Source organism: Mastomys coucha, unplaced genomic scaffold, assembly GCF_008632895.1.
Source record: "Mastomys coucha isolate ucsf_1 unplaced genomic scaffold, UCSF_Mcou_1 pScaffold18, whole genome shotgun sequence".
Lineage (NCBI taxonomy): Eukaryota > Metazoa > Chordata > Mammalia > Rodentia > Muridae > Mastomys > Mastomys coucha.
Genome location: NW_022196900.1, coordinates 60685458 through 60698782, shown reverse-complemented (window position 1 = coordinate 60698782; position 13325 = coordinate 60685458). Strand labels below are relative to the sequence as shown.

Below are 13325 nucleotides of genomic sequence, written 5' to 3'. Positions count from 1 at the left end.
TGCTATTTATGTCTTTCTTAAGGTCCTGTATCATCATCATGATAAGTGAATTTAGATCTGAATCTTGCGTTTTCGGTGTAATGGTGTGTCCAGGACTTGCCATGGTGGAAGAATTGGGTTCTGATGATGGCAAGTGACCTTGGTTTGTATTGTTTATTTTCTTATGCTTGCCCCCCCACCCCCAATCTGGTTAACTCTAGTGCTACCTGCCCTTGCTAAATCTGAGTGGAGCCTTCCTGTGATCCTGATTGTGTCAGAACTCCTCAAAATCAAGCTGACTCTGTGATCCTGGGTTTGTTAAATCACCTGGGAGTGTGGCTTTCTCTGTGAGTTGTGGGACTGGCTACAGAGCTTGTGCCCAAGGTCTGCTCAGAACACTAACCCAGACAGACTGGAAGGAACCGGAGTCACTGGGCTGGCGGAGTTCCTGTGTGCCTGGTCCCACTGGACCCAATTACTCCCAGTGCTGGGACAGATGTTGGTTCCTGCTCACTTCTGATCCTGGGTGGGGTGTGTCAGAGCGCCTGGGAGTGGAGATTCCTCTGGGTGTTGTGGGACTGGCTGCAGAGCTTAAGCCCAAGGTCTCTGATCCTGGGTGTGTCCCTGGTTCACTTTTTAAAGCAACTTAATGTATATGTAACTTTAACAACTTAGGATGGAAAGGGTTATTATCCGACTTACATGTTCCCATAAGAGTCCATTATTGAGAGATATCAGACAAGATCTCAAGCAGAAACAGAGGCAATGCTGCTTACTGGCTTGTTCCCAGGCCAACTTTCAGTTGTCTTTCTTTCTTTTTTTTTTTTTGGTTTTTGGTTTTTGGTTTTTTTGAGACAGGGTTTCTCTGTGTAGCCCTGGCTGTCCTGGAACTCACTCTGTAGACCAGGCTGGCCTCGAACTCAGAAATCCGCCTGCCTCTGCCTCCCAAGTGCTGGGATTAAAGGCGTGCGCTACCACCGCCTGGCTCAGTTGTCTTTCTTATACTTCCCAGGACTACCTGCTCAAGAATGGGACTTCCCAGAGCACGCTGAGCCTTTCCCACATCAATCAACAACCAAGAAGATGCCCACACAGACACTCCCACAGGCCATCACTCAGTTGAGATCCCCTCCTCTCAGGAACGTCTAGGTTTGTGTTGATGACAAGCACATATGTCATGAAGCCAGCCTGGTTAATGAGACCCTGTTTCAAAACACTAACAGACTAAGTCTGACTCTTCAAAGTGACCTTATCAAATAAAGAAAAGTTCTTGGCAGAATGTCTATACTGAGCTCTCCTGAAATCCTCCAGGGAAGGGCTTTCCCAATCTAATCCTTGGTCTCTACTTCTATTTATTTGCATGAGATATTATTTGTATGTCTTGCTGGCGTGCATTTACGTGCATCACACACATGGCTAGTGCCTGCAGAATCTGTAAGAGGTCTAGGGTACTCTGGTGTTATAGATGGTTGTGAGCTGTCTTGAGGGTGTGGGATCCTCTGTTCTCAAGCACTGAGCCATCTATCTGGCCCCACTGGTTCTTAAACCACTAATTCCCATACTGTATCTCTTTCCCTATAAGGGAAGATGCCCCTTATGTGGAAGCAGGATCTACCATCTGCAAAGCCTTATGTAAAGGCTCCTCTAAGAATTCTCTTTGTTCTCTATGCACAGACAAATTGGGGAAAACTGAGACCACTGTTATCTCAAGACTAAGGGACACAAAGGATTCCATCATAGGCCCATTCATTTCTGCACTAAGGAAAATAGCTGGTCAAGCGTCCTGTGAGGGCTCGTCCACTGGTTAAAGGTGAAATTTTTCTGAAATGGACAGTGTTCATTCAGAAGCCTTTACCATGTGGAGTACTATGGTAAACCCCGACAATCCAGCTATGAACACACAGGGTCTGTCTACTGGGGCGAGGGGAGCGAGGGCACTGAGAAACCAAATATGCAAATAAACATAGTGCCATGTAATTCTGACATAAGAATGAACCAGACACAATGATAGTCCTATAACCCCAGGAGGTAAAGATCAGCAGTTTAAAGCCATCTTTGGCTACATTAGGGAATCAAAAGCCAGTCTGGGCTACATGAGACTGTCTCAAAAAACTCCAAGAGAATGCCACAGCACAAGTTGTTATTGATATATAACAATAACATACCTAGGATTTAACCATGTCTACTAGTAGCCTTGTGAGGAAGTGCATGGCAGTACACAGGAAATGCAGAGAGCTGCTGAATTCTAGAACAAGCCTGAATTTTAAAAAATGTTAGGCACACAGACCTGCATCAGCTACTGGGAAGGCAGGGTAGTAGAGACTGGCCTAGGCAACTAACCAAGTGCCAGGAGATAGAGTGTGTGGTTGAGCATTTCTATAGTATCACGTGAACTGACTGTGATGGAGCATGCCTGTAATCCCAGCACTCAAGAGGTAGTAGGACCAGGATTAGGAGTCAAGGCCAGTCTCTACTGTATAGGGAATTGGAAGCCATTCTAGGATACAGGAGAGCCTATCTCAAGGGGCTGGGGGGTCCAAGTCAGGTATCCAGATGTGTTTTTATGTCCCCACTGACTGCAATTCACCAATCACTGCTACTTAGAAAACCATTAGCTGGTTTCAATGAAACTAGCTGCCTTGTGAAGCTCTGTGCTTTTCCTCAGCACACTATTTAAATGGAAATAAAATTATTTCTCAAGATATTTAATGACCTTGTTAAAAAGTTGAATATTGAGGATCAAAGAGATGGCTCCACAGTTGAGAGCACTTGATGTTCTTCCTAAGAAGTTCAGAGTTCAGTTCCTGGTGCCCACATTAGATGGCACATAGCCATCCGGACCTCCAGCTCCAGGGAATCCAAAGCCCTATGTGTACATATAGACAGCATACACCTAAACATATACATAAATTTAAGAAATAACCTTAAAAACTTAAAAAGTAAAATCAAACAGGACTTGGCCGATCACACCTTTAGTCTCAGCACTCAGGAAGCAGGGTCAGATAGATCTCTGAGTTCAAGGTCAGCCTTGTCTACACAGTGAGTTCCAGGTCAGCCAGGGCTGCATAGAGAAAACCTGTCTTGAAAAACTACACCCCCCATTGTGATTGATTTTAATACACAAACTGAAAGATTTGCCCACCTGGAGATAGTATCATGGCTACTTGGTTACAAAAATAACCATAGGGGCAGGCAACCAAACTCAATGTTATCTGGTCATTGTGATTTGCATGAGAACGATTCCCCAAAGATTTCCCAAGTGTTTGACCACTTGGTCCCCAACTGGCAGGTTTTGTTTTTGGAGGTTATAGAACCTTAGGAGGTGGATGGAGCCTTGCAGGAGTTAGCCTGTCACCAGGGGACAGGCTTTGAAACTTATAGCTGTCTCCTCCCTTTCCTCTCCTGTGTGATCAGCCAGCCTCCTGCTTCCCCACCATGATGAGCTCTATCAATTTGGAACTGAAAGCTAAAAAAAAAAAAAAAACCTTTCTTCCTTAACTTGCTATTGATCGTGGCATTTTATCACAGCAACAGAAAACAAATAGCACTGATCCCTCAGGAAATCCAAGCACACAGCAGACACCTCTACCAAGTTCTACATGTTAAGTACAAAAAGGAAATATGTATATTCATATACATGTATGTATCCATATCTTTAAAGATATGGTTTTACCATGTAACCCTGGATGGCCTAGAACTTGCCATGTATGACCTCAGAGAGATCAACCTGCCTCTGCATCAAGTGCTGGGATACAAAATGTGCATCATCGCACTGCCTTAGCCATGTTCACTTAAGTGTCACTGCTCAAATTCTTCACATTAGGGACAGAAAAACTATCAAACAATTTGCACTGTATCAGAGCCTCTAACATAAGACTATTCTAACATAAGCCCATTTACCTCCGGAACATGGATGTCACCTCATCTAACAAGGTGGCATCTATGCCCCTGCTATGTCAGAGAACTTAAGTGTGCTTCTAACACTGTGTGTGTACACGTGTTCTTGTATGCTCACACTCCAGTGCTCACACACATGTGCTCTAGTACTTGTAGAAGTTAAAGGGCAACTTTTCAGAATCAGCTCTTGGTCCATTGGGAGTTCCAGGGATTACACTGAAGTCATCAGGGTTTGAGTGGCAAGCATGTTCACCAATGCAACCATCTCTGCCATAATCCCTCCTTAACACATTTTTTTTTCTTTCTCCTTCACGGTCAGTCAAGCACAGAATCATGGATGGATTATGTATGGATCTCATATACTTTAGAAGCATGGAGAACCATCTTATAAACACATGGAAGTGCTCATACACCGAGAGTGAGGCTGTTTTCTATTTTACCCTACAGCAACTCTTTACCTAAACTGATCTATCAAGCACCTAGAATCACACACAATCACAAGAGCAACAGGGAAGGCTCCGGGCATTCCCTACAAGGTGTGATGAAACAATGTATTGTTCGTTCCCAGTAGACATCTGCTGCCCTGTGGGGAACAGCACTCCTCAGAGGCCAGCCTGGAAGAGGAGACTAGAAAATGCAGAGGGAATGATGTCAAACCCAGCCTAACCAGCTGAAAACAACTCTGCAAACGCAAGGCGGAACCCTCAGCCCACGGACCCCTGGTCCAGTGTCTGGACATGCATCTCCTTCCAAGGGCTAGGTGGGTGGGCAGGCACACTAGGATGCCTCAGGTCTGAGATCACTCTCCAGGAAAACAAGCATGCAAGGCAAGACTGTAAATTCAAATAGCCTGACTTTAGCAGTGAGTACATAGAAATAAATAGAAATCCCTTCAGAAAGATCCAGTGAGCTCCTACTGTTCACAATGCGATACAGCCCACTTAATACAATTACAGTTTCTTAAAATGTGAGTTTCAACCCATATGTAACTGATTGTGGGGCTGCAAAAAAGTCTGGCAGCAGAGAAGTTTCTGAATTCAAAATCAAGTGTGCAATATCCAGCCAAGCAATGGTGGCCTCACTGCAGTGTTGCAGTCTTTACAGGGCAGAGGCCACTGGGCTCTGGTGGATGATGTCAGGTGTATGGATATTGGGATTGGGGTTCAGTCGCCTTCAGCTATATAGTGCGTTTAAGGACAGCCTAAGCTACATGAGACCCTGGATCAAATGGAGAAGGAGAGAGAGAAAGATAGTTTCATATTCCTAAGGCTGGCACAGAACTGACTGTCTGTCAAGTGTGCCAGCAAAACCAGAAAACTGCAGTGTAGCTGTTCTTATAAGAAACGTAACGATGCTGTGTATGGGGTGGCATGTCTTTAATCCTAACACTCAGGGGGCAGAAGCAGGAGGATCTCTGTGAGTTGGAGGCCAGCCTGCTATAGAGAGCTCCAAGCCAGTCAACACTACATGGACCCTGTCTCATGAATGCCTATATTAGAATGTTATATTACATTTACTTATTTGAGGGGAGAGGCAGAAATAGGTATACCTGTGATGGTCAGAAGACAACTTATAGGACTGAGTTCTGTTCTCCACCATTAACTCCAGGGGTCAAACTCAAGTAGTTAGCTTTTGTATCAAGAACGTTAACATGACGAATAATCTCACAAGCATTGTATACCTAGCTTATATTCTTCTATGCCAAAGGCAACATAAAACCAAGCAAAATGGTGCCAGTGAAAACTGTCTACCAAACCTTCAAGTTATCTTTATCTTGAATTAAAACACTTAAAAATTATTTTCCAAGCAGCAAGCATGCTTTTTTTTTCCACAAAAACTAATGCTATGATTTGGATATGAGCTGTGCTCATCCTCCAACCATCTATGTGCTGAGACTTAGTTACCAGGGAGACAATGCATGAGATTATGTGACCTTTTTAGAGATGAGGGAGTAGTCAACCTTTCTTAGAAAGGATTAACATGGTCCTTGAGGATTCCGCTAATTCCCATGAGATGTGCACAACATCAAGGAAGAAGGCACCCTACCCACTCGGGCTTCCTGAATCACAACAGGACGCATCTCCTCGTGTGTGTGCTCTTGCTAAGATGCAGCCTACCATGATATGATGCAGTCAACAGGCCCTCACTATGCTGTGGGATCTTGTGGTTTGAATAACTGCTGTTCCCCACACCTCAGGATTGAAGCACTTGGTCCCCAGTTGGTGATAGATAGAAAGCCTAGACACACTTCCAGTTCGCTGTCTCGCTCTGTGTCTGACATTGAAGGTGTGATCTCTCTGCTTCCTGCCCCAGCCGCCTGCTGCCATGTCTTCCCTGGTATTATGGACTCTGGAGCCCTAGCACACACTCACTCATTCTTTGACAAACTGCTTTTGGTTGTGGTATCTTATCACAGCAACAGAAAAGTAACTACCACAGCCTCTACAGCTTCAAACTCAATACAACTTTTTGTGTATACACTACTCTACTTAGTATTATAGCAACGAAAGCTGACCAATGCACCCAATTAAAATATTTTGAAAATCAGTCATGGTGGCCCACATCTGTAATCCCAGCATTTGGGGGCCTGAGAGTTTGAAGTCATCTGAGCTACTTAATGAGACTCTACCTCAAAAAGAGAACAAAGTAAAATAGGAGTCTCCGATCTGAGTGCTGTGGAAGCAGACAGGGCTGAACGTTTTATCAAGGATGGAGCTGGCCCAGCGGGAACACACACCATCTCTCTGACCGACTTGCTGTTCCCTTGGCTTGCGTCCACTGCACTGATTTCCACCCACGGTTAGCAGGATGCTTCTCCAAAGCCATATGGACCAAGACGATGAGTCATCTATCATCCAGAATTCCTTCTAAGACAGGCCTCTGCACATCCAATCACCTCTAGCACAGTCAACAGACACATCCTCTGCTGAGCACGAGCATGTGCCCTGGAACATAAGGCTGCTAAAGCAGAAGGTGGGGACTGGGCGGTCCTTACACCCTCACTGTGCCAAATGGACAGACTCCAGAGCTTTGAAGAAAAAATCAAAACTGAAAATGTCCAGATGGGTTTTCCGGAAGAAAAGATGGGGGGTGAGACTAAGTCAGTTGGGAGACTGACGCACTTCACGAAGAGCAGGCCTGTGATGTAGAAGATGGAGAGCAGCAAAGAGAAACACAAGCGTGAAAGGACACGACCCACCCCATACGTGGCCACATTTTTTTCAAGCTGCTTTTGAACTTCATACTTCATGAAGTAACCTACTAAAAATTCAGGCCCTGCACACCAGCTGACAAATACTAGCAAAACCTCATAGCATTTACTTAAGCATTGCGCTCCAAAGCATTTGCATCCAATCAGTTGGTTCATCCTTAAAACCCCTTACTTATTACTTCATCCTCCACGAGTCAAATGCACAAACAGGTAAGGGTTGCACATAGCCAGGGAGCAGTCTGGCTGTCCACAATACCCACTTGCCACCTCTTCTAGGGAATTTAATAAGGATATGATCTCTAAAAAGTACACAAATTTTATTTTACATGGCATGAGGCCTTAAATTAACGAAGTTTAAAGGAATTACTGACAGGTGTTATCAAAATCAGAGGTCATTCCTAATACATACACACACACAATTGGGAAATGAACAGTGGTCACACTTAGAACGCCAATTCTAAGGGGTCATTCAGCTGTGACCCTTGCATGCAACTTGTTAGGCAAACTATGCCAACTAACCATAGTGGGACGACAGTTCCAGGAGTAATAACCAGCTGCTTTCTGATTAGACTTGAGGTCCAGTCTACAGGAGGAATCCACATCTGGCACTGTAGCCTGTTCAACAGCCCAGAGGGAAAGCCATTGCTGCTGCTTTGCTAAGGGGACATGATGCGCCTGACAAACTGACTTCCAAACATTTATGTTTAGGACCACAGATTAGTGCTGCCATTCGGCCAGGTCAAAGATGCTTCTGTTTGCTGTGGGTGACTGGTAAAGTAGAAGCTGTTAACTGTTCAAAGTGCTAAGGATAAGTGACCCTTCAGCATTCATCCCTAAACAGGACATCTGTGTTACCAACCCACCCACACTCGCAACCACACACACCAAGGATCAGGAAACACCACAGAAAAGCGGGTATGTGCTGAATGTTTATGTGAACTTGACACAAGCTAGATCGCCAGAACTGAAGTAGGAACCCCAATTGACAAACTGCCTCCATTAAGATTGGACTTTAGGCAAGCAAGTCTGTCAATCATTTTCTTAATGAATGATTGATGTGAGAGGGTCCAGCCCATTGTGGCTGGTACCACCCCTGCGCTGATGGTCCTAGATGCTACAAGAAAGACAAGAAAGCAGACCAAGCATGCAAGTAAATCCATGGCCTTTCCATCAGCTCCTGCCTTCAGGTTCCTACCCTGTCTGCCTTCTCTGATGAACTGTGACATGGAAATACAAGCAAATAAACCCTTCCCTCCCCAAGATGCTTTTGGTCATGGTGTCTCATCACAACAGTGGAAACCCTAACTCAAATGAGGGGAGAAGCCTAGGAGCCAGAAGGAGGGGCGCTGTCAAACACTATCTTCTAGGCATGACGCAGCCTTTGCACTCTTGACCTGCCTAGACCGGGTCCAATCGGCGCTCTGTCAGCAGAGAGAGGTTCACGAGGCTCTGCCGTTATCTGAGGTCTTCATGGAAATTACAGTGGGACTGCTCCAGAAGGAAGAGACATTTTCCTCAGTGGTGCAGCTGGTGGTAAGCTGCCCAGTTTCCTAGAAATAAGTTCTCCCCCATGCTCCTTAATGAAACACACTGGGGCACACATACAGAAGAGGTCTAGACAGGGAGGGACAGATCCGCTGGAGTGGGACAACAGATGAAGAGTAAATGTGATCAAAACATTTATGTACAAAAGTTCATAATGAAACTCTTAAAGGTATTTTAAGTCCTTCTCCATTAAAATGTTTTCCTTGGTTGTTTGATCAGTGTCATAAAAGTTGAGTAACATGCACAAAATCAAAAGAGCTTCCTTTGCCTTTTTTGAAAGCTCAGTAAACACTCAGCTGAATCCTACCCCACTGACTCTGTATCTATCTTCCCCCTCAAATGCATTTTTGTTTGTTTGTTTGTTTGTTTTGAGACAGGGTTTCTCCGTGTAGCCCTGGCTGGCCTCAAACTCAGAAATCCTCCTGCCTCTGCCTCCCAAGTACTGGGATTAAAGGCATGCGCCACCACTGCCTGCCTAATGCGTATTTTCCAATCCACACTTTTCCACCAGGGGGACATCCACTATATTTTATGTGTATGAATGTGTCTGTTTGCATGTTTGCATGTATACCATGCACATGCCTGGTGCCCAGGAAGGCCAGAAAGGACTGGAACACCTAGAACTGGAGTTAGATTCAAGTGAGCTACCATGCTTTGCAGAGAACCAAACCCAGGTCCCTGCAAGACCAGTAACTGCTAACCACTGAGCCATCTCTCCAGAGCCCAACTCACCTCTTTTCAAAAAAAAAAAAGAAAAAAGAAAAAAATTAACCCAACCCTTTCATCAGTAAAAAAATTTCCTCCTTTGTGTCCTTGGAGAAAAATAAAATGTTTGCTCTTCTAGATTTGTAGCTATTTTTTTAAACATTTCTTTACACATAGATTTCTACTTTGCTGAGATAGATGTTAGCATCTTAAAACAAACAAACAAAGGTTTAAAACTATTTGCCAAAAATGGGGTCCTTGAAGACACAGCCCTAGCAGAAATTCAGAATGGAATGCCTGGATGATAAATATGCACAGCACTATACTGTTCCACAAAGGCCCCATTCTGTAATCCAGTGGCCTAGCATGTTCAGGCTGGCTTACAACTTGCTGCAATCTCCTGCCTCAGCCTCCCAAGTGCAGAGGTAAGATGCATGCTGCCCTCACATCAAGGCTACCATTTTTATAACCATTTCCTATGTAGTCAATATAGGATTTTTAGACACCCTATCTCTGTTGATCTGTGAAAAACAAGAAAACTCATAGCTGGAATTTTTGCAATGCCAGTGAATGAAAAAGACTCCTAATTTAATATGGTATACCCAGTGAGTTCATCCCAGAATCATGAACCAAGGCAACGACAGGCTACTCTTGGTCAAAGTTTTCACAGTAACAGTCAGCAGATAGAAAACTAAGAAAACTGGGTTTCATGTTGCCAAAGTATAATATTAAATCAACGACAGATTTGGGGAAAGGAACAGCTAATAAGCTATAAAAACATTATGAGAGTAATCAAGGGTGCCCGAGTCCAGCCTGCCCATCACCCACTCACCGTCTAACAGCCAGTGCTGGGCACTCCGAGTCTCCAGTTCTGACATCATTAGGTGTGTGATCACATGATCTGGAACCAAAAGACCTTTTTCTAGGTACTGTTTTGCCACGTCACCAACTTCTGTTAAAGAGAGGAAAAAGAAACACTCAAGAAGGCTTCAAAGATGGCTGCACTGGTACAAGCCTATAATTCCAGCACTTAGGAGGTATAGGCAGGAGGACCAGAAGTCCATAGTTAGTTATCCTCAGCAAACTGGGCTACATGAGATCTTGTCTTCCAAAACATGGGAGGAAAAGAATTTAATACACTCTTGGTAGTTCAGCCTTATGGTTCATCATAAGACATGGTAACAAAGTTGAATGAAGGCAACTATTACAGTGCTTTATTTAATATTGGTCTTTACTATGGGACACTGCTTTTTAAACACCTAGTAGATTATAAAAAGCAACTCTTTGAGATACCACAAGCACAAATACAAGAAAAGGAATGCCAAGATTAAAATAAGGAGGGAGGCGGGACACAAAAGGCTTAGAAGCACTGGAGGTAAGCCACAGCCTAGGCACTAGGACAATGGACAATGACAAGAACAGGGCCGGAAGACTGGAGAAGCCTCAACCACTCCCTGGGAGACCTGCTGGGTTGCATATCTCATATCCTAGATAGCATCTCATTCAAAGGAGCTAGTCACTGTGAATGACTAGAACAAGTGGCCAGTTAAATGGCCGGCAGGTGTGTTGATACTGGCAGTGCTGGGGATGAGCCCAGAGGCTCACATGCAGACAAGTGCACTATCACTGAGCATCTTACACCCCTGGCCATTCACTGGCCCAGAGAGAGGAAGTTACAAGACACTTGGGAAGCACAATTCAGGCGATCGGGGCACTCAGTAGACATGGAGGAGCCTCAAACCTCACAGGTAGGATACCCATAAGACATGGGGCTACATTCGGAAGGCATGGCCTTTAAAGCAGCTTTAGAAAGGTCACCCCCAAACCCAAGACCAGCTACTTAGATTGAGAGGCCTGGTGCAAACTCAAAGTATAGTCAGGGCACTCCACGGAAAACAAAAAAAACTTCAAGATGGCACACCAGAGCATTAACTAAGCAGGTGGAGATCACAGAGCAAAGCAGTGACACTGGAATGGGATAGCATGGTGCAAGCAAAGGAGGCTGAGAGAGTCCCAGGCTTGATGCAAGAAGCAGAAGCACAGAAGGCGTCCTTCATCTGTCCCTTGAGAGAGTCCCTTGGCTTGATTCAACACAAGCTTAAAATAACCTCATGAAAGGTTTCCAGCACTCACTCCAGTATGTGATTGATTGAGAGAAGGGTTTAAGTGTGGCATAGTGCCCAAAGATTTCAGGCAGCTGTGGCCTCCCCCTGCAGGATGACAGACAACATGTCCACTGCCTTGACACAAGACACAGCTCTCAACCTTTACCCACCACAAAGACCCACAGCCATCAGGATTAGCCCATGAAAGAAAGCCCTCTAGAACAGAGCACCTTGTCATAAAATAGGTCACCCCCAAAACTGGCTCTTACCTGCCCTGGCCAGGTTACTTAGAAGAAAAAGTCCTCATTGAAAAGCTAATGCCAGGATGTTTTTATGAATTACAGAGCTGATCCAAATTCCCAAGGAGTCCAAAGATTGAATTCACATACTATTACTTTCATCCATGCATCCATCCATCCATCCATCCACCCACACAGGAGCAGGGGAGGGCGATGCCAGATAGAAATGGGGTATCTCTAAGTTACACAGAGTGGCCTCTATCTTGAAATCCATGTGCTTCAACCTCCCCATGTGTCAGGATTACAAATGTGTTCCACTTTCCTGCCTAAAATTTTAAACTGAAATCTACAGAGCTTTAGCCAAGTGGCTCATCATTCAGAAATTCATGCTTCCGAGTTCCGCTAGCTCACATTTGTTTGAGGTTTTACGGTTGTGCACATTCATGGAAGCAACTAGTAGATTGCTGTGGCTAAGTATACCACAGAGCCAGCTGCAAATGGGCAGAGCCCATTGTGAGTATTTATAAAAGGAAAAGAAAATGCCTCTTTCTAGGGAAGGCACTGCGTAGGGGGCACTCCGTCCTGTCTGGGACGGGATATGGTAGCTGCTCTTGTGGCTTGTGACTCCACTAAGAACTCACTGAGCTGGGACGTGATAGATGCCAGACCCTGCACCAGCCTATGACTTGCCTGTCTCAAAGCTTAAACTTCCAAGGGCAAAATGCAACAGCAATTTCTACCTCTTGGCAAAAAATTAAAGTCAGTAATTATTGCAATTAGATTATGAAGACCAGTGTAGTAGCATACACCTATAACTCTAATACTTGTGAGGCAAAGTCAGGAAGAATGCTACAAGTTCAAAGTCAGCCTGGTATAGAGGGGGAGTTCCAGGCTCTAAGGCTAACCTATTTCAAAAAGACTAGCAAGATGGTGCCACCAGTAAAACCACTTGCTACTAAGCCTGACAACCTGAGATGCCCAGGATCTATATACTGGGGAGAACTGATTCCCATATACAGCAGGGCATGCACCACTGCCACCACCACCTCTACACACTACGTGGTGTGACTTGGGAAGATTTAGGCGATACAGCCTTGTTGGAGGAGTGATGTCACTGGGGGTGGGCCTTATACTACAAAAGCTTGCCTACTTCCAGTTTGCTCTCTGCTTTGTGCCTGTGGTTGATGATGTCAGTTATCGTCTCCCCCTTCCTGCTACCATGCCTATGGCTAACGGCCAGGCCTTCCTGCCATGGACTCTTATCTCAATTGGACCAAAAGCTGAAATAAATTCTTCCTTCTATAAGTTGCCTTGGTCATGATGCTTATCACAGCAACAGAAAAGTAATACAAGGCCCACCTGTCTTTTATTGACAAACTCCTAACATAAAGAAGGTGTATGTTTTTCTTCCTAAAGAATCTGGCCAGTAATACAAAGATTAAAAGCCAGACAACATTATTTTAACAATGAGTTACATATTGCAAAACTATATTGGAAATCAAGGCTGTAAGATACAGGACAGTGGCTGGCAAGAGCAGGGTGGGAAGCAGGCATTTAAAGGGTACTGTTTTGTACCAGTAATGTTCTATTTCTTGGGCTAGATAACAACACAACTAACACTCATTCACCCCCTCTCCCCCCTCT

At 44.7% G+C, this 13325-nt stretch overlaps 1 protein-coding gene across 3 annotated transcripts in view; it reads right to left on the bottom strand.

The window, feature by feature from the left end:
- Ak4 (adenylate kinase 4) overlaps positions 1–13325 on the bottom strand; it is a 57730-nt gene that overhangs the window by 13055 nt on the left and 31350 nt on the right. For 2 of the 3 annotated variants that reach the window (XM_031377951.1, XM_031377950.1), the window contains exon 3: positions 10170–10289. In XM_031377951.1, coding sequence (XP_031233811.1) covers positions 10170–10289 — 120 coding nt within the window. The remainder of the gene's footprint in view (positions 1–10169; positions 10290–13325) is intronic. The other variant, XM_031377952.1, reaches the window with a different exon arrangement.